We start from the raw sequence: 22,979 nt of genomic DNA, 5'->3' as shown, positions 1-22,979 counted from the left end.
CTAATGGATACCTTAGATGTCATGCAAGAACAGATGAGCAATGTAATCATAAATATAGAAATGTTGAGAAAGAACCCAAAACAAACGCTAGAGATTAAATTAAAAAAATAAAAACTATAACAGAAATGAAGAGTGCCTTTCATAGTCTGGTAGATAGAAGTGGCTGGAGTAAGAATATCTGAACTTGAGGATATATCAACAGAAACTTTAAAATCTAAAAAGCAAGAAAACACGGACAGAACAAAACAGAAGAATATATATGGGACGCTACAAAAGGTGTAGCATACACATGATTGGAATATCAGAAAGAGGAGAAAAAGAGAAAGGAATGAAATATCTGATACAATAATCCTGACAATTTCCCCAAATTAATGTCAGACACCAAATCACATGCAGAAAGCTCATAGAACACTAAGCAGAATAAATTAAAAAAAAAAACTATATTTTGGCATATCATTTTCAAATTATAGAAAATCAAAGATAAAAAAAATCCTCAAAGAAGCCAGAGGGGGGAAAACCTTGCCTAAAGAGGAACAATAGTTAAGAATCATAAGATTTCTCTTCATAAATCATGTGTACAAGAAGGGACCGGAGGGAAATATTTAAAGCATTGAGAGGGGAGAAAAAAAAGATACCAACCTAGAATTCTATACCCTGCAAAATTATCCTTCAAAAGGGAAGAAGTAAAGATTTTATGAGACAAAACTTTAGGGAATTTGTTGCTAGATTTGTTTGCAAGAAAATTTTTGAAAAAATTCTGTATAGAAAAGGAAAATGATATAGGTCAGAAACTTGAATCTCCATAAGGAATATGACAGTAAAATAAAAACTTTTATTTTTCTTATGTTTAGCTGATATAATAATTGTTCAAATAATAGCAACAATGTATTTAACTACATATGCTTATGCAGATACCATATGTAAAAGATATACATTTTATATTACATATTTAACATAAAAATGTAAAATTGTATTACATATTTATATTTATTTATATATTTATATGTATATATGCTTATATGTATTCATATATTATATATATGTGAAATTATATACCATACTTCACATATATATATTTGCTTATATATAAGCAGCAATGATAGAAGGGATGGAAGGGAAAAACTAGGATTACTTTTTATTGCAAAGGGCTCACACTACCTATGATATGCTCTAGAGTTACTTTAAAGTGGACACAGTTGAACTCAGCAACATCATCAATCAACTGGGTATAACTGACAGCTACAGACTACCTCATCCACCAATAGCAGAATACACATTTTTCTCAAGTCCATATGGAACATTCACCAAGACAGACATTCTCAGTCATAAAAAAAAAAACCTGAACAAACATCAAAGAATAGAAATCATACAATGTCCTCTCTCAGACCACTGTGGAATTAAACTATAAATCAATAACAAGAAGATAGCTGGAAAATCTCAAACACAGGAGATTAAAGACATGCTTCTAAAGGAAACATAGATCAAAAAAGAAATCTCAAAAGTAATTTTAAAATATTTTTAACTAATGGAAATAAAATACAGCTTTTCAAAATTTGTGAGATGCAGCAAAAATAGTGCTTAGGGGGAGGTTTATAGCATTTAATGCATATATTAAAAAAGAAGAAATACCTATAATCAACAATCTAAGTCTCCACCTTACATAACTAAAAAAAGAAGAGCAAATTAAATACGAAGTAAACTGAAGAAAAAGAATTATAGGAATTAGTGTAGAAACCAATGACACTGAAAATAGGAAAACATATGAAACCAAAAGCTGGTTCTTTGAAAATATCAATAAAATCAACATGTCTTTAGCCAGGAAACTAAGTAAAAATAAGAACACTAATTACTAATATCAGAATTAAAAAGTTGGCATAACTACAGTTGCCATAAATATTAAAAAGACAATAAAAGAATATGATGAACAACTCCACACCCACAGACTTGAAAATGTAGATGAAATGGACCAATTTGGGACGCCTGGGTGGCTCAGTGGGTTAAAGTCTCTGCCTTCAGCTCAGGTCAGGATCCCAGGGTCTTGGAATCGAGCCCCACATCAGGCTCTCTGCTCCGCAGGGAGCCTGCTTCCTCCTCTCTCTCTCTCTCTCTGCCTACCTGTGATTTCTGTCTGTCAAATAAATAGATAAAATCTTAAAAAAAATAGAAATGGACCAATTTGTCATCCTTCATACAAAATGAAATACACAATGTGGGGTGACTGGGTGGGTCAGTCAGTTAAGCTTCTGCCTTTGGCTCAGGTCATGATCCCAGGGTCCTGGGATCAAGTCCTACATCAAGCTCTCTGCTCAGCAGGGAGTCTGCTTCTTCCTCTCACTTTCCCTATGTGTTCTCCTTCCCTCTCTCTCTCTTTCTCTCTGTCAAATAAATAAAATCTTTTTTTAAAAAGAAATATACAACCTGAATGGGTCTATATTTATTAGAGAAATCAAATAAAAAATTAATACTCTTCCAAAGTAGAAAGCACAATTATCAGATGGGTTCATTGTTGAATTCTTCCAAACTTTTAAGGAAGAAATTATACCAATTCTTTACACACTCCTTCAGATTATAGACCCAGAGGGAATATGTCCTAACCTATTCTGTGGGGACAGGATTATCCTAATACCAAAATGAGACCAAAATATTAGAAGAAAAGTTCAGACCAATATCTCTCATGAATATATATGCACAAATCCTCAACAAAATTAGAACATCAAGTCTAACAATGAATAAAAAGAATTATAAATCACAACTAACTTGGATTTATCTCAAAGCTGGTTCAACATTCAAAAATGAAGTAATGTAAGCAATCACAGCAACAGGTTAAAAAAGAAAAATCAGTAAAATCAGTAATGTTTTAAGAAAAAAATAAACATATAAAAATCAGTTGTGATTCTATACAGTAAGTATCTGAGAAATTAGAAAAGAAATCCCATTTAACAGCAGCCAAAAGAATAAAAGAATAAATTTAATAAGGGAGGTGAAAAGATGTATACATTAAACACTATAATACAATGATGAAAGAAATTGATGAAGACACAATAGTAAGACATCCTGCATTCACAGACTGGAAGAATTAATATTATTAAGTGTCCATGTTACCTAAAGCAATCTACAAATGCAGTGAAACCCCTAATTCACTGGCATTTTTCACAGAACGAGAAAAAAAAATCTCAAAATTCTTATGGAGCCACATAAGACCCCAAATAGCCAAAGCAATCTGGAGAAAAGCTGAGGTATCACAATTCCTGATTTCAAACTCTAAGACAAATTTATAAAAATTAGGAAAGTATGATATCGGCTTAAAAGCCAGCAGATAGACCAATAGAAGAGAATTAAGAGCCAAGACACACACCTACACATATAACATCAAATAATCTTTCACAGGGATGCCAAAAATACACAATGGGGAAAATAGTCTCTTTAATAAGTAAATGAATAACTAAATATCCACAAGCAAAATAATGCCACTTGCAAAAATTAACTTGAAATGGAGTAAAGACTTAAATATAAGATGTGAAACCATAAAACTAGAAGAAACATAGGAAAAACCTCCTTGATGTAGGTCTTGGCAATCATTTTTTGGACTGAGGATTTGAAACCAAAAGCAAAAATTTTTAAATGGAACAGCATCAAACTAAAAAGCTTCTGCACAGCAAAGGAAACAATCAACACATCAAAAACGCAATCTATGTAGCAGGAGAAATATGTGCAAACCACTTATTTGATAAGGGGTTAACCAAAATATAAGAGAAACATATATAATTCAATAGCAGAAAAACAAATAATCCAAATACAAAATGAGCAAAGGACCTGAAAAGATATTTTCCAAAGAAGATACATAAATGGCCAACAGATAGATGCTCAACATCACTAATCATCAGGAAATTCAAATCAAAATCACAATGAAGTATCACTTCACACCCAATAGGATGGCTTTTTATCAAAAAGACAAGAGATAACAAGTATTGTCATGGATGTGAAGAAAAAGGAACCACTGTACATGGTCAGTTTTAAGAATGTAAATGAGTATAGTCATTATGGAAAACAATACGGAAATCCCTCAAAAAATTAAAAATAGAACTAAAATGATTCAGCAATCCCACTTCTGGATACATACCCAGAAGAAAGGAAAACAGTTTCTCAAAGAGATATCTGAACTCATATATTCATTGCAGGATTATTCACAATACTCAATATATGGAAACAACTTTAGTGTTCAAGGATGGATTAATGGGTATAGAAAATGTGATATATATGAATATTATTCACCTATGAGAGAGAAAGAAATCTTGCCATTTGCAACACCATGGATGGACCCAGAGGACATTGTACTAAGTGTAATTAGCCAGAATACAAATGTTATATGATCTCACTAATATGTGGAATCTAAAAACAAAAAGTGGAACTCGTCAAAACAGAGTAGAATGGTGGTTACCCAGTGGTGGGGATTGGGAAAATGGAGAAATGCTAGTCAAAGCCTTCAGTTACAAGATGAATAAGCTCTGGGGATCTAATGTATGGTATGGTAGCTACAGTTAATAATACTGTGTTATATACCTGAAATTTACTGAGAGTAAATCTTAAGTGTTTTCAACACATACACACACACACACACACAAAGTGTATGTATGTGAACCATATTTGTACATTTTAGATACACACAATTTTATTTGTAAATCATACATCACAAAGCTAAACAAATTTTAATTTAAATTTTAAAAAATTAAAACATAAATGAAATACCACTATACAGGCATGCCTGGGTGGCTCAATGGTTAAGCATCTGCCTTCGGCTCAGGTCATAATCCCAGGGTCCTAGGATGGAGCCCCACATTGGGCTCCCTGCTCGGCAGGAAGCCTACTTCTCCCTCTCCCACTCCCACTGCTTGTGTTCCCTCTTTTGCTGTGTCTCTCTGTCAAATAAATAAAATCTTTAAAAGTAAATACCACTATACAATTATTATATAATAATTAAATTGTCCAAAATCTGAAGAACTGATAACCACAAGTCCTGGCAAGTGTGTGGAGCAACAAAAACTCTCATCTGTTGCTAGCAGGAATGCAAAATGGCAGAGTCATTTGAAAAGAATTTGGAGAGCTACTTACAAAGATAAACACACTCAACATATGATCCAGCAATCTTGCTCCTTTTATTTACCCAAAAGAGCTGAAAAGTTAGGTTCACACAAAAACCTGCAAACGTGGCTTATAGCAGCTTTATTCATAATTGTCAAAACTCAGAAGCAATACAGACGTCCTTCAGTAGGTAAATGGATTAATAAACTGTGGTACATCCAAACAATGGATTATGCTTCAGTCCTAATAATAATGAACTATCAAGCCATGATAATATATGGAGGAATCTTAAGTGCACACTACATGTGAAGGAAGCCAATCTGAAAGCCTTTTGATGGTATGATTCCACTTACATGAGATTCTGGAAAAGGCAAAACTATGGAGACAGTAAAAAGATGAGTAGTTCTCAGGGTGAGGGGAGGACAGAAGGTTGAATAGGTGGAGCACAGAGGATGTTGAGGGCAGTGAAACTACTCTGTAAGATGTTACAATGGTGACACATGTCATATGTTTGCACAAACCCATGAAATGTGCAAAACCAAAGTTAAGCCATAATTTAAACTGTGGACTCCGGGTAATTATGACATGATCATGCAGCTAATTGTAATAAATATAACACTGTGGCTGGGGATGTCACTAACAGCAGAGGCTATGAACATGTGGATCCAGGGGACATTTAAAAAATGTCTATACCTTCCTCTTAATTTTGCTGTCAACCCAAAACTGTTCATACAAAAGAAAAATTAGGCCTTTTATTTTTTCTTAATTTTTATTTTTTTTATTTCTTTTCAGTGTTCCAGAATTCATTGTTTATGCACCACACCCATTCTCCATGCAATATGTGCCCCTCCTTAATACCCACTACCAGGCTCACCCAACCTCCCACCCCCCTCACCTCTGAAACCCTCAGTTTGTTTCTCAGAGTCCACAGTCTCTCATGGTTTGACTCCCCCTCCAAATTCCCCCAACTCACTTCTTTCCATCTCCCCATGTCCTCCATGTAATTCCTTATGCTCCACAAATAAGCAAAATCATATGATAATTGACTCTCTCTGCTTGACTTGTTTCTTGCCACAGTTTGCTGACTGTGGCCATTGCTGCTATGAACATTGGGGTACAGAAAGCCCTTCTTGTCACTCCATCTGTATCTTTGGGGCAAATACCCACTAGTGCAATTGCAGGGCCATAGGGAAGCTCTATCTTTAATTTCTTAAGGAATCTCCAAACTGTTTCCCAAAGTGGCTGCACCAAGTTGCATTCCCACCAACAGTGTAAGAGGGTTCCCCTTTCTCCACAACCTCTCCAACACTGTTGTTTACTGTCTTGGTGATTTTGGTCATTCTAACTGGTGTAAGGTGGTATCTCAATGTGGTTTTGATTTGAATCTCCCTGATGGCTCATGATGATGAACATTTTTTCAGGTGTCTGTTAGCCATTTGTATATCTTCTTTGGAGAAGTGTCTGTTTATGTCTTCTGCCCATTTTTTGACCCGTTTATCTGTTTTGTGTGTGTTGAGTTTGAAGAGTTCTTTGTAGATCTTGGATATCAGCCCTTTGTCTGTAGTGTCATTTGCGAATATCTTCTCCCATTCTGTGGGCTGCCTCTTTGTTTTGTTGACTGTTTCCTTTGCTGTGCAGAAGCTTTTGATCTTGATGAAGTCCCAAAAATTCATTTTCACTCTTGTTTTCTTTGCCTTTGGAGACATATCTTGAATTTGCTGTGGCTAATGTCAAAGAGGTTACTGCCTATGTTCTCCTCTGGGATTCTGAAGGATTCCTGCTTCACGTTGAGGTCTTTTACACATTTCGAGTTTATCTTTGTGTACAGTGTAAGAGAATGGTCGAGTTTCATTCTTCTACACATAGCTGTCCGATTTTCCCAGCACCAACTACTGAAGAGACTGTCTTTTTTCCACTGGATATTTTTTCCTGTTTTGTCGAAGATTATTTGACCATAGAGTTGAGGGTCCATATCTGGGCTCTCTACTCTGTTCCACTGGTCTATGTGTCTGTTTTTATGCCAGTACCATGCTGTCTTGGTGATCACAGCCTTGTAGTAAAGCTTGAAATCAGGCAACGTGAGGCCCTCAGATTTGTTTTTCTTTTTCAATATTTCCTTAGCAATTTGGGGTCTTTTCTGATTCCATACAAATTTTAGGATTGTTTGCTCCAGCTCTTTGAAAAATGCCCATGGAATTTTGATCAGAATGGCATTGAAAGTATAGATTGCTCTAGGCAGTATAGACATTGTAACAATGTTTATTCTTCTGATCCATGAGCATGGAATGGTCTTCCATCTTTTTGTGTCTTCTTCAATTTCTTTCATGGGGGTTCTATAGTTCCTTGAGTACAGATCCTTTACCACTTTCGTTAGGTTTATTCCCAGATATCTTATGGTTCTTGGTGCTATAGTAAATGGAATCGATTCTCTCATTACCCTCTCTATATTTTCATTGTTAGTGTATAAGAAAGCAACTGATTTCTGTGCATTGATTTTGTATCCTACCACATTACTGAATTCCTGTATGAGTTTTAGTAGTTTGGGGGTGGAGTCTTTTGGGTTTTCCTCATAAAGTATCATGTCATCTGCAAAGACAGAGAGTTTGACTTCTTCATTGTCAATCTGAATACCTTTTATTTCTCTTTGTTGTCTGATTGCTGTTGCTAGGACTTCTAATACTATGCTGAACAAGAGTGGTGAGAGTGGGCATCTTTGTCATGTTCCTGATCTCAGAGGGAAGGCTGTGAGCTTTTCCCCATTGAGGATGATATTTGCTGTGGGTTTTTCATAGAGAGGTTTTATGAAGTTGAGGAATGTTCCCTCTATCCCTATAATTTGAAGCCTTTTAATCAGGAACAGATGCCATATCTTGTCAAATGCTTTTTCTGCATCAATTCCAAGGATCATGTGGTTCTTCTCTCTTCTCTTCTTGGTTTGTTCTATCACATTGATTTGCAAATGTTGAACCACCCTTGTATCCCATGGATAAATCCCACCTGGTCATGGTGGATAATCTTTTTAATGTACTGTTGGATCCTATTAGCAAGGATCTTGTTGAGCATCTTAGCATCCATATTCATCAGGGATATTAGCCTGAAATTCTCCTCTTTGGTGGGATTTTTGCCTGGGATCAGGATAATGCTGGCTTCATAATAAGAGTCTGGAAATTTTCCTTCTCCTTCAATTTTTTGAGACAGCTTCAGGAGAATAGGTATTATTTCTTCTCTGAAAGTTTGGTAGAATTCCCCAGGGTCAATCTGTCAATCTGTCAGGTCCTGAGCTCTTGTTTTTTGGGAGGTAAAAAATAGGTCTTTTAAAAAATGGAGGGATGAAGACTTTCCTAGCCAAAACTGAGGTAATCTTACTACTATATCTGCATTACAAGAAATATGAACAGGAGTTCTTCAAGTTGAAAGAAAAGGGTGCTAAGCAGTGACATAAGCATATAAGAATGAAAACTGTTAGTAAAGGTAAATATATAGAAAATGCTGAATACTAAATTAATATGATGATAGTGTGTAAATCACTTTAATTCAGGTATAAAAGTTGAGACAAAAATATTAAAAATAAGCATAACTAAAATGTTAGAAGATACACAATATGAAATGATATAAGTTGTGACATCAAAAACACAAAATGAATGTGAGGAAGAGTAATAAAATTGCAGATTTTTGTATGTGGTTGAAGTTTTTATCAGCTTTTAATACACTATTATAGCCATACAACATTTCACATAAGCACCATGGTAACCAAAATGAAAATACCAATATAATTTACACAAAAGAAAAAGGCCAAAATATCAAAACATACTTAAAAATTTTCAATTAAACACAAATAGAAGAGAGCAAGAGAAGAAAAGACAGACAAAACAAATACCAGACAATTAACAAGTAACAATAGTAAATAACCTCAATATTATTATCAATAATAACTTTAAATGCAAATGGATTAAACAATACAATCAAAAGACATATTAAGAGTGTTGAATGGGAAAAAAGGCAGTATCCAGCTATAAGCAATCCGAAAGAAACTCACTTCAGATTTAAGGGCACATATAGGCTGCAAGGGAAGGCATTAAAAAAAAAGATATTCCGGGCAAATGACAACCAAAAGGGAGCAGAAGCGGTTATACTGGTATCAGATAAAATAGACATTATGTCAAAACTGTCACAAGAATCAAATAAGGACATTTTATAATGTTCAAAGTGTCAATGCACAGTAAAATCACCTCCCACCACTTAGGATGGCTATTATCATACAAATAACTACAAGTGTTAGTGAGGATGTGGAGAAAGTGGAATTATTGCACATTGTTAGTGGAAATACAACATGGTGCAGTTGCTAATGAAAACAGTAGGGAGACTCCTCTAAAAACCAAAAATAAAACTACCTTACGATCTTGAGATGTCACTTCTGGGTAGTTACCAAAAGGATTAGAATGAGGACCTCAAGGAGATATTGGATCTCCTATGTTCACTGCCCCACTCACTAACCATAATACCCAAAATGTGGGAACAACTTAACCAGACATCAGCAGATGAGTAGATTAAAAAAAAAAAATGCAGCGCACATTCAATGGAATACTCTTCAGTCTTAAAAAGAAGCAAATTCTGTAACATGTGATAACATGGATGAACCCTGAGGACATCATGCTAAGAGATTTTAGTCACAGAAGTAAATCACAGAAAGACAAATACTGTATGATTTCATTTATAAGAGACATCTAAAACAGATTCATACCATCAGAGAGTGGAATGGTGGTTGCCATCAGTTGGAGAGAGGGAGAAATGAGGAGTACTAACTAATAGACATAACATTTCAGTCAAGCAAGATGAGTAAGCTCTAGGATCTTCTGTAAAACACCATACTATAATTAACAAGAATATATACTTAAAATTTTTTGATGGTAGAGCTCACATTTAAGTATTTTTACCACAAGAAAATGAAATACAAATTAAACATAAGAAAAAAGAAATAATATTGAAAACTTCACAATGATGATGGATGACATATAAACATTTAGATTCCAGAAGCTAAGCAAACTGCAAAAAGAATGGGCCCAAAGTAACCCACAATAAATCAGTTATCATAATTAAAATAAAATCAATAAAAATATCTTCTGAGTAACCAGAAAGCAATGTCACCTAACCTATAGGGGAACACCAACTTGAATGACAACAGATCTCACATCTGAAGAAATGAAGACTAAGAAGATATACCACACCAATTTTCAACTGCTAAAAGTACAAACATGAACTCTATATCTGGCAAATTCACCTTTTAAGAATGGAGAAAGAGAAAAGAGACTTTCTCAAAAAAAAAAAAAAAAAGGAAAACTAGATTTTATCACCAGCACACATACCACTAAAGAATGTCAAAAAGAAACTCCAATAAACAAAGGTAGTAATATCACATGAAGGCCTGGAGCATCATAAGGAATTAGGAAAAACAGAATGGATTAAAGTAGTGGTAAATATAACAGGCAATCTTTTACTTCATGAGTTCCCTAAATCACATTTGGTGGTTGACACAAAAATCATACAATATCATATGATACTTAATATATGTGTAGGAATTTTTAATCAATTGTATTTTAAAAGTGCAAAGGATAAAGGAACCCAAACAGAAGTTATGGTTTCAATATTTTACTTAAGTAGTAAAAGTACCACACAATAGTAAGCTTTATTATAAGTTTTATATGTATATTGTAATACCTACAGCAAACACTAAGAAAACTATAAAAAGGAAAATACTTTAAAACACCATAAATAAATCATGATGCAATCCTAAAAAATGTCCAAATACCCAGAAGAAGGCAAGAAGAGATGAACAAAGGAATGAGAAATATAGAAAAAAAGAAACAAGCCATTAGGGTTATGGCAAACAAAAATCCTAATATATCAATAATCACTTTAAATACTGTGAGTCAGGGTAAATGGGAGAAAAAGAAACATACTATGGCTCTAAATACTCTTTTAAGAAACTCATCTCAAACATAACATAGGTAGACTGAAATTGAAAGAATGGACAAATATATATCATGTGAGTATTCATAAAAATAAAGCAAAGCAGCTTTATTAATTTCACACAAAGTGGACTTACTGGCAAAAAAAAATCTTCTTGGGACAAAGAGAATCATTACTTAATCATAAAAGCATCAATCTATCCAGAAGACACTGCAATTCTAAATGTATTAGGCATCAAAAAACAGAGCTTCAAAATACATGAAGCAAACATTGATAAAACTGAAAGACAAAAAAAAACCCACAATAATAAATAATGAATTCAATATGTATCATTCAGCTATCAATAATATTAGGCAGAAAATCAGTAAAAATACAGAATTGAACAATAACATCAATCAATATGATCTATATAACATTTATGGACGATTCCAAACCAAGAGCAGAATACACATATTTTCCAACTATCCAAGAGCATTTATTGACACATATAATATACTGGATCATAAAGCAAACCTTCACAAATTTAAAAGAACTGAAATCATATAGGATATATTTTCTAACCATAAAGGAATCAAATAAGAAATCACCAGATAAGGACAACAGGAAAAATCTCCAAACATTTGGAAACTGAACAACACACTTCTTAAAACTCCATGGGTCAAACAAGAAACCTCAAAGGAAATTTTAAAAGTATATATAACTATATCAAAATGAAAATAAAACATACTGTTATAAGCTGAAGCTGAGCAGTGCTGAACAGGAAATTTTTGTACTAAAACGCTTATGACAGAAAAGAAGAAAGGTCACAAATTGATAATACATTTTGCCCTCAACAAACTAGAAAAAAGAAACTCAAAGAAAGGTATAAGGGACACAATAATAAATGTAAGAGCTAAATTTTATGACATTGAAAATAAGACAACAATATGGAAAAAGCAAGAAAAAGCTCGTTCTTCAATAAGTTCAGTAAGCTGGAAAATCTCCAGCAGGACTAACAAAGAAGAGAGAAGAGAGCCATCATTGATGTCAGAAATAAAACAGTCCTGTAATCATTAAAAGGATAATAAGGGCAATGACACAATTATACCCCTAAATTCCACACCTGAGATAGAATGGACCAATTCCTTAAAAAAATACAAACCACCAAAATAATACATGTGAAACAGATAAACAAGATATTCCTATAACAATTAAATAAACTGAGTCAGTAATTAAAAATCTCTCTCTTTCTCTCTCTCTCGCACGCGCGCACACACACACACACACACACACACACACACAGGCCTAGTAAGGAATTTTACCAAACAGCTTAAAAATTAGCATGTTCTTTATACATCTTCCAGAAAATAAACAAGAAATAACACCTCCAGATTTATTTTATGAGGCCATTACTCTACTAGCAAAATTAGACAAAGTCAGTACAAAAAAAAAGAAAACCAGACCAATATTTCTCATGAACTTTGGCAAAAAAAATCCTCAAGAAAATTTTAGCAAATCAAACCCAGTCTGGATGAAAAGAATTATCCGCAGGACCAAGTTGTACCTTTTTTAGATATGCAGCACTATTTTAATATCTGAAAATCAATCAGTGTAATCTGTCATATCAAGAGGCTAAAAAAGAAAAGTCATATGATCATATCAACTGATACAGAAAAGTCACATGATACAATTGAAACATACCCCTTGATGGGGGGTTTTCTAGATTAGCAATCTAGAAATAGAGAATTTCGTCCAATTTGTAAGTAATATATTTAGAAAAAACAAACCTACAAGCTAACATTATCCTCAATGAAGGAAGAATAAATATTTTATCTTTATGTTTGTATCTTTGAAGTCATTTAGTCTGAAATTTATATGAACAAGCAAAATACCTATGATAGTCTAAAATCTTGAGAAATAAAGTAGGAGGAATCACTGCAGTCCATATAAATGCTTAATTTACAAGTAAAGTATGGAATACAGCATGATAGTTGCAGAAGTACAGACACATAGAAGAACTGAACAGAATAAGAACCCAGAAATATATTCACAAAAATATGCCCCACTAACTTTTTGACAAAGATGCAAGAACAATTCAATGAAGAACAGCTTTTTCTATCAATAATGTTGAAACAAATAAATGCACATCCTCAGTCAAAAATATAAACCCTGATCCAAATCTCACACCTTACACAAAATTATCTCAAAGTGGACATAAAATTAAATGTAAATAAAACAGTAAAACTTTTAGGGAAAAAAATGTAGAATCTTCAGGAACTAGGAATAAATGGAGTTCTTAAGTTTGGTACCAAACCTCCATTCATAAAAGAAAAAGTTGATAAATTAGCTCTCATCAAAATTAAAAATTTATAATCAATGAGTGACCTTATGAAAAAGATGAAAAGACAAATTACAGACTAGGAATAAATACTGACAAAACACATATCTGACAAAGGACTTGTATTTGGAATATATAAACTGCTTAAAAATCAAAATAAAAAAGCAACCAACAAGGGCACCTGGTGGCTCAGTTGGTTAAGCATCTTCTTCAGCTCTGGTCATGATCACAGGGTCTTGGGTTCGAGCCCCCATCAGGCTCCCTGCTTAGCCGGAACCCTGCATCTCCCTCTCTCACTCCCCCTACTTGTGTTCTGTGTTCCCTCTCTCACTGTGCCTCTCTCTGTCTAATAAATTAATAAAATCTTAAAAAAAAAACCAATCAAATTAGAAACTAGGTAAAGGACATTAATAGATATTTCATGTCATGAAAATATATTCAACATCACTGGGCACTAGGGAAATGCAAATTAAAAATTACATGAGATATTACTACACATCTATCAAAATGACTAAAATTTTAAAAGATTTTGAATACTGATCAAATAGTGGCAAACATTCAGACCCTCTATCTTTTCTACATTGCCAGTGGAAATGTAAAATGGTACAGACACACTGGAAAATAGTTGAAAATTTCTTTTAAAAAAATAAATATATACTTGCCATATGACCTAGCAATCATATTCCTGGGCATGTACCCCATAAAATTAAAAAATTATGTCCACACGACAAATTGCAAATGAATGTTCATAGAGGCATTATCTAAATAGTTAAAGACTGGAAAAGGTAGTGTGAGAACATGTAGACCTGATGTTTTTTTGTTGGGAATGTGATTGTTTAGAAATTTAATTTCTTTTTTTAAAATGCATATTTTTAATTTAAATTTATTTAATTTTTTCCCAGTTTTCTCTCCCTTTTCCTATTGTTCTCTGCACTATTTCTTATGCTCTACCTGTGAGTGAAACCATATGATAATTGTAATTTCCACCACTTCCTCCACTGCTGAGGTCTTATGACATCTCAATTAAAATGACTCTGTATTTAGGGTCTTATTCTTAGCTCCTTAACCCACTTTCTTCTCCTCTCAGACCCCTGCTAACAATTTAAACAACATTTTTGGATAAGAGATTCTGGAGTTCCAAATTTGAAAAGTAGTCATTCTATTCAATCTGCCTTCATAGTAATTGCCGCATTACATTTGGGCTTCTGATCTGTTTGCCCAATAATTCCGTGGGGCAGAAGGCATTCTTCTTCTTCCTGCCAATTGCACCTTAATGATAGAAAAAACGTAAATCTACAGAGCATAAAAGAAAACTTACCTTTATAAATGAAGAATGTGGATACAATGTTCCTGATTTGTTGTATGCATACACCAGGAAATGAGGGTCTAAAAATGACCTAATTCAACCAAAGTAATAACACTTCATTGTAATAGTAACATTAACAAAAACAGAATCATGAAATTAAAATTCACTTTCAATATTACACATTCAAATATCCAAAAATTAAATGGACTCCTCTTTCCATTACCTCATTGCCTTCTGATAGCATATTTTATATAAGAAAAAATACTAAGCAATATAATCTATAGCAGTAGGGACACCATAATGACATAGATTTATGTATACTAGAAACCAGGACTTCCAGATTTCCATGGCAAAGTCTTCTTTTAGATTCAACAATCAATAAATCTCATAGCATAAATATTTGCTAATTTGTTAGTATTTTCTAAGAAGTAACCACAGATTGATAAGAAACAAAAAATATATATGCTTTTTCCATTATACTGTGATGAAATTATACTGTGGTGAAAACAACCCCCAAATTCTCCATGCTTCGAAACAACAATGAATGTTCTTCACAAGTTTATTGCAGGTTCAGCTCCACAAAAACTTCATTCGGGAACCTGGAAAAAGACATACCTCCTACCCCATGGAACCTATCTTTCTTGTAGCAAAAGGAGAAAAGAAATTGTAGAAGCATACAATAGTTCTTAAAACCTTTGTTTAGAAGCAGAAGACAAGTGTTTTGCTCAGATTTCATAAGCTGCATGAATTCTACAGACAAGCCTCATCTAAATACCAAATACCTAAATACTAAATACCAAAGTGTAATCTTCCCACAGAGAATATAGTGATTGTTATGGAACAATATGACCACGGTATTTACTGCTCGGAGACCACAGTAGTTATAGCCGGGAGACTACGGTTTCCCAAGGACTCCAACACCAAGGGGCAGTTCAAGGCCAGAATCAAAGAGGGACCAGAGCATTCATGGAGTGTGTACATTCACCACCACTTCTCTTTTTCCAATCCTGCTTCATCTTCTCTCATTCCTGACAGCTCTTCCTTTCCTCAAGTCAAATAAGAAAACTAGAGAGCTTCCCAGACAAAACAAAACATATTTATCAGCTCATATTCCACATATATTCAAGGGCAATGCCAAATGGCCTGTGTTGCTTTAGGTGCAAGTACCTGGAACACAGATTCTGGCCCAAAGGCAGAGCCACGTTTTAGTAACTAAGCAAGACAATGGAGGTGGTGGAAATGGGAATTCAGAAGCATCTGCCAGGAAAATTCAACAGGTTTTTGATGAGCATAATTTAAAGGATAAAACTTTAGTTTGCAAGTTCATTCACCCTGGGTCCCTTTTTCTTTTACACAAAACAACAAAAGTCTGCCTTAATCAGTGAATTAATAGAAATACACAGGTCCACTCAATGGAAAAAAAAAAAAAAAACAATGTAAGGAAAATGAACAAAAGCATAGAAGGCAAAACTTAAAAGCAAGTTCCTAATGAAACTGAACCAAGAATTTGGTTAAAGAAAATAATCACTATTTCAAGGAAAGTTAATAAGTTAAAAAGTTGATAAACTTTCAGAGAAGATTGTTTCAAGGAAAAAGATACCCTGAAACCAAATGATGAATCTGAAACTAAAATAAATAATTCAATAAATGTGTTAAAGAGAATTTGTTTGCAGAGAACAGAATTAGAGTCCTAGCCAAGAAAGAACACATTTTGCTAGTAAAGAACACGGTCAAAATAAAGATTTGAAAATAGTTGGAGGAAAATCTATACTATAGAGGGAAGATCCATAAGACTCAGAATGAAACAATAGATTTCTGTAAAACTTTTAAAAATGTGAGTGATTTAAAACCAAAATGAAAAATTAAGGGATTTATTCAATTGTGAGAAGAAAAGGGACAATTTCAGATATGCACAGATTCAGAAAACATGCCATCTGAAGAAAATGATCTGAAAATAATCTAAACAATACCTACATCAACATAAAATCGCAATAAAAGGAAAAAATACAAAGGAAGCAGTAAAAAAACTTGGAAAATACAATACAGTTGTTAAATAAGTAAAGTGAAAGCATTGGATTTACATCTTAAATGTAAAAAGAATTTTAAAAATACTATAGGAATATTATACAAATTCAGGATGTGATAGACACAGTGAGGAATCAAGTATTAGTATAATGATTATATGAATATTTCATTTTTATAGCAATAAATCCCACAAACAAAGGAAGAAGACAATCAATAGGTTAGATAGCATGTTTGCAACATATAGAAGAGATAAAGAATTAATATCTACAATGAACAAAAATTCCCACAAACTGGTCATGGGGAAAAAAAGAAAGAAAAGCAGAAAGGTAAGCCATAGATTGAAAATAAATGACCCAAAACAAATGAATAAAAAGGAAAACTGAAAAGGAAAACCAGAAGCTTCAGAGAAGCAATTCAATTAGAATAGTCAGTAAACATTTGAAAAGATACTATATATTATTAATAATCAGGGAAGTACATATTAAAATAACAACAAAATAGCATTTCTTATGCATTAACAAAAATAAGTGAGTGCAGATACTCTTTTTATTGACAATGTAGAGAACAGAAATGTTTTTGAATTATTGGTCTGAGTGAAAACTGGGATAAACCCTCTGAAGTAAAAATTAGTAGAATATAGCACTCTTGAGAATTGTATCATTGATAATCCATCAATTTCACTGGTGCCGAGAACATCATGCCCGAAGACATCTATAATATGGCTTTTCTTACTATAAATACATAGGAGAATAAATAATAAATGAGATACAAACTATAAGAGACTCTTACTCTCACAAAACAAAAGGAGGGTTGCAGAAGGAGGGGGGTAGGGAGAGGGTCGTTGGGTTATGAACGTTGGGAGGGTATGTGCTATGGTAAGTGCTGGGATGTGTGTAAGTCTGACGATTCACAGACCTGTGCTGCTGGGGCTAATAATACATTATATGTTAATTTAAATAAATGAATAAATAAATAAAATCTTTTAAAAAATAATAAATGAGATATATATTGGATAGCTACATATGTATTTACAATCAATGAACTCATTCTGCACAAATTGGTATGAAAGACTCTCAGATAAAAATGTTACGTGGGGTGCCTGGGTGGCTCAGTCGGTTAAGCATCCAACTCTTGGTTTTTGCCTCAGGTCATTGTAAGGGCTTACTTAGTCAGAGGGAGCCATTTTGTTGCAGTAAACTTAGATTGACCCTGCCCCTCCCAGAGGAACTTACTTGCAAAGCCTAGATACAAGGGCGGGTCAGGCCAGGTGAAGACATCCAATCAGTAAGGCACACATATATCTACTAGGGTAAATTGAAATTCAATTGGCCACCCGTGTGTTACCTAGCTGTTTTTTCTGTGTGTGGCAGACTTAGCACGACTGTGCAGTTTTCTCTGTGTATTGCAATCTCATTGGCCACCTGTGTATAGCCCGGCTAAACTACCTCTATAAAAGTTAGTCTGTGAGGCTGGGAGGGGTCGCCTCTTTGCAAGAGATGGCCCTGACCGGTCAGTATGATTCTTGATGTTTGGCACGAAATAAAGCTTTGCTTGACCTTCACTTTGTATCAGTCTCGCTCCTTTGATTACGGACCCTAACAGTCATGATCTCAGGGTCATGAGCTTGAGCCCCACTAGGGCTCAGCTTGGGCATGGAGCCTGCTTAAGATTCTTTCTCTCCCTTTCCCTCTGCCTCTCACCCCCATCAACTTCCCACAGTTTCCCTCTCTCTCACTCTCCTTTTCTCTCTTCCTCTGGCTTGGAAAAAAAAAAAAAGTTAGGGGCACCTGGGTGGCTCAGTGGGTTAAAGCCTCTGCCTTCGGCTCAGGTCATGGTCCCAGTGTCCTGGGATCGAGCCCCACATCGGGCTCTGTGCTCTGCAGGGAGCCTGCTTCCCCCTCTCTCTCTATCTGTCTGCCTCTCTGCCTACTTGTGATCTCTGTCTGTCAAATAAATAAAATCTTAAAAAAAAAAAAAAAGTTATACAACTGCAAACTGTTGCACAACAAGCACAACCACAAAACCAGAACCACATAATAAGTACTGTCATGAGTAAGTAGCCATAGTAATTCTGCTAATGGTGGCCAGGATTGCCCAATGGTTTGAGATTCAGATGAATGTTGGCTGATCTAGGGAATGATTAGGCCAATATAAAAAATATTAAACTAATACAAACTATGGCTTTTGTGTAATAATGATGTGTAGGATCAACAGTTATAACAAATATATCACTCTGGTGGGGTACATTGATAATGGGAGAGACTATACATGTGTGGAGGCAGGGGACATACAGAAACTTCCTGTACCTTCCACTCAATTTTGCTGTGAACCTAAAACTGACCTAAAAAATAAATATTAATTTGGAAGCGGGAAACAGGAAAAGGCAAATAGCCAGTAATTATTTGGGGAAGTTTTTTAGGGAAATATAAATTGACACAAAGATGTGGTATAATATTTTAGTACATCTTGAATGCTTTTGAAAATCTAAACTGCTACTGTCTCTTCAGAAACTGGCAATATCTCTCAAAATCCTAATGCAAAATGTGACTAATAAGGAACGTTGTTGTGAAAATTAAATCAGTTACTACATACAAATTGCTTGGAAATATGCCTGGCAATTGGTATGTGCTCTATGAATGTCTGTTACTTTTGTTGTTTGGGTTGTTATTATTATTATCTGTATTATTACTATTATTCATACTTTTTGACTCAGAAACTCATTGCTTGGTATTAAGCCTACAAAACAAAATATCTATTGCATAAGAATATACATATAAGGATGTTTATTGCAGGACTCTATAGTGACAATCCTTGGAAATAACTTTATTACCTTATTATTACGTGCCATACTACAGACTGTTACCTGTTAAAGAATGAGTTAAGATATATACACAGAGGAAGAAAATGAATACCATTATTAAACAAGACCTCCCAACAGCAAAACAGTATTTCCATTTCTCTAAAAACAAACCTTTTTGGTAGGTTTCTACAAATTTAAAGGAAAGGTGAAATTGGTAAAATGGTGGAAAGATAGATACAAGGTTATTAATAATGGTTTCCTCACAGAGTGAAAATTTAAGATATTAAAAAAATGTTATATAATATCAAGTAAATTGTTTAAAATATAAATGTATAAAATGACATGAGGAACAAAATTAAACATGGACAAATAAAATTATTGTCTTGATCATTACAGTTGTGGCTATATTTTAAAGAGTTACAGAGACTAATTTTCACTTATCTGGCATACATTAATTTTGCATCATGAAATTAAAATTTGACTCAATTTAAAAATCTCAAGATGAAGACTTGGAATTCTAGTTTGACTTTAATCACAAAGATGTAACACATTAAATATAATAGTCATGCTCTTATTTAGGCTCAACTTAGGGTAGTGAATAAAATTTCAGAAACTAAAACAACAGTATGAAAAGAAGAATGTCCACTTACTGTTTTTCAAGATGGAGAGTGTATATTTTCTGATCAATTTTGATGGCATAAGTGACCTACAGCAAAGTATTCAAGAAGAATGTAATTACTAGAAATTCTGAATTCTTAAAAATCAAAAGCCATAACTTCTTAAAATGTATTTACTCTTTCGTTGAGACACAGATCATATCACATGTCTCAGAATTTTATATATATATATATAATTATATTTAATTTAATTTATGTATATATATAACAATTATATATATATACTTATATATATAAAATATAGACATAATTGTAATCTTCCTTCAATTTTGGAATGTATGACAGAATTGATCATAATTTAATTAAATTTAAATAAAAATCAAAGAATCTCAATTTATTTCAAAACTAAGAACATTAGCCATAAAATTTCAATTTAAAATGGTTACATTTAAAAATGTTGAGTAATATTTGAAGGAACTTGAATTTTATTACCTTTTTTCTACTTTGCAATTTCTACCCCAAGTAAATTTAAAGATTAAAGATACAACACAGGTTCCCTTTTAAGATTAAAGAAAGTATCCCTAACTGTAAGAACACTCTTCATCTCCCAGTCCTCTTTAGGAATTGCCTCAGCTACAGAGGGTCACCTCACACCGAGTCACAACTTTCTGAGACGGCCCACATTTAATGAGAACCCCCTCATCCCAACTCCAGATATTGAAGGGCCATGCTAGCTTCACATTTTGTTGAGAGTTGGTTGAGTCTCCATCTCCCCCTTCCCCCTTCCTCCCCTCCCCTTCCACAGAGGTTCATCACAAGAGCATAACCTAATAAACAGTCTTCACATGAATCTTCTCAAAGACTGCATCCTAAAGAACCCAATCTGTGACATCATCATAAAACATACATGGCATAGCACATGGTCAATGTGGGTAAATTTTCCACATTTGCAAAGAATGTGGATTTTGTCATTTTGTACTGTTTTCTGCAGAAGTCATTTTAAACGTCTCATGTTCAGTCTTCTGCAAGCTTACAGCTATTGAAAAAAGTGTATTGGGCCATATGAGTGGCATAGTTAGTTAAGAGTCTGGGTCTTAATGTTGGCTCAGGTCATGATCTAAGGGTCATGATCTGAGTTGTGAAATGGAGCCTCACATCTGGCTCCCCGCTCAGTGCAGTCTGCTTAACTCTCTCTCCTTCTGTCCCTCCCCATTCTATAAAATAAATAAATAAATCTTTTACAAAAATGTGTCAACTTCTCCCCAAATTATTGTGATATTATTTCTTTCTCCTCTTAATCTACAGTTTTCTTCATAACATATTTTGAATCTTGGTTATTGGGTGCAAACAAGAGTAAAATTAGCAAAATTGCAAACAATTATAAAGTATGCCTCAATGTCATCTTCAGAATATGACTCAACTTTGGGGTTGTAATTTCAATTTCATCCATTATCACTTAATATACGTTATGACTGAGGATTTCTTCTTCAATCTATGAATAATGTAGACGTGTATTTTTATATTCCCATACACATTTTTAAAACTTTTTAACATTTAAATTAATTGAGAGGCACCTGGGTGGCTCAGTGAGTTAAGCCTTTGCCTTCGGCTCAGGTCATGATCCCAGGGTCCTGGGATCGAGCCCCACATCAGACTCTCTGCTCAGTAGGGAGCCTGCTTCCTCCTCTCTCTCTGCCTGCTGCTCTGCCTATTGTGATCTCTCTATCAAATAAATAAATAAAACCTTAAAAAAAAGATTTAATTGAATTGTTATAGATACTGTATTGTCAATATTTGATTTTTAATGTTTTTCCTTTTGTCAGTTTTGTTGAATAATCTGCTTATTCCCGAGAAGAATGTGTATTATAACTATAGAGATAAAGGCAAATTATAGCTGGATTAGAAAAACACTATCTTTACTTCGAGGTTGTCTAGAAGTTTAGATGTTTCTGACTCCCAGCTAAGACAAAGGCAGTGAGATTTGTAAGGTACTTTTTAGGGTTCAAAATTCTCTTGGCCAAGGATAGCTTCTTTAGTGTTTCCCTACCTAGTTTGATGAGGCTGGCTTGGCTACTGAGAGAGTCACTGAAAGCTTTTTAAGGAGTTCTCCAAAAGCCAAAATCCACCCCTCCACGACTAAGCCTTTTTTTTTTTTTTTTAAAGATTTCACCTATTTACCTGACAGAGAGAGATCGCAAGTAGGCAGAGAGGCAGGCAGAGAGAGAGGAAGGAAAGCAGTCTCCCCACTGAGCAGAGAGCCCAATGCGGGACTCGATCCCAGGACCCTGAGACCATGACCTGAGACGAAGGCAGCGGCCTAACCCACCGAGCCACCCAGGCGCCCCCCCCCCCCCAACTAAGTCTTGTTACTTCAAGCAGAGACTTGGCTTGTTCCAGAAGCACAGAGTTTGGGTTCATACGGATGTTTCTTGAATTCCTGATATTTGCCTGAATTCTCTTTCTCTTGCTGCATCATATGCTTTGTCATTACAAAAAACCCTCATGGTTATACCCTGTAGAGTCTAGTGAGTCCTAGTAAACAGCAGAGAGGAAAAAACAATATATTCACTGTGATGGGTTCACTTCTGTATAAATCCATCAAATAAAATATCTTATTGCTCAAATTGTCTTTATCTTTCTGAATCCTTTTATGAATTTGTAACCAACATTTTTGAAAGATATATGAAAGTGGATTTGAAAATTTGTCCCTCTAGTGCAATCAATTCTTATATATGCTGAGAGCATTTTTTTATATTGACTGCTCATTTATACCAATCGATAAAAGATATGAGAAGCAGGAAATCCAAGGATATTGCTAGTCTGACTGCTGCAAAACTTATTTTTATCCATTTCCTCAAGAACATTTTT

At 34.2% G+C, this 22,979-nt stretch overlaps 1 protein-coding gene across 3 annotated transcripts in view; it reads right to left on the bottom strand.

The window, feature by feature from the left end:
* Positions 1-22,979, bottom strand: part of LOC125092775 (A disintegrin and metallopeptidase domain 3-like) — a 107,952-nt gene that overhangs the window by 81,838 nt on the left and 3,135 nt on the right. For 2 of the 3 annotated variants that reach the window (XM_047717156.1, XM_047717155.1), the window contains exons 3-4: positions 20,145-20,200; positions 14,682-14,760 (exon numbers count right to left, since the gene is read on the bottom strand). In XM_047717156.1, coding sequence (XP_047573112.1) covers positions 14,682-14,760; positions 20,145-20,200 — 135 coding nt within the window. Of the gene's footprint in view, positions 1-14,681; positions 14,761-20,144; positions 20,201-22,979 lie in introns of those variants that run through there. The other variant, XM_047717157.1, reaches the window with a different exon arrangement.

This window comes from Lutra lutra, chromosome 2, assembly GCF_902655055.1.
Source record: "Lutra lutra chromosome 2, mLutLut1.2, whole genome shotgun sequence".
Lineage (NCBI taxonomy): Eukaryota > Metazoa > Chordata > Mammalia > Carnivora > Mustelidae > Lutra > Lutra lutra.
The sequence above is the reverse complement of the archived record's forward strand: the minus strand, read 5'-3'. Positions and strand labels throughout refer to the sequence as shown.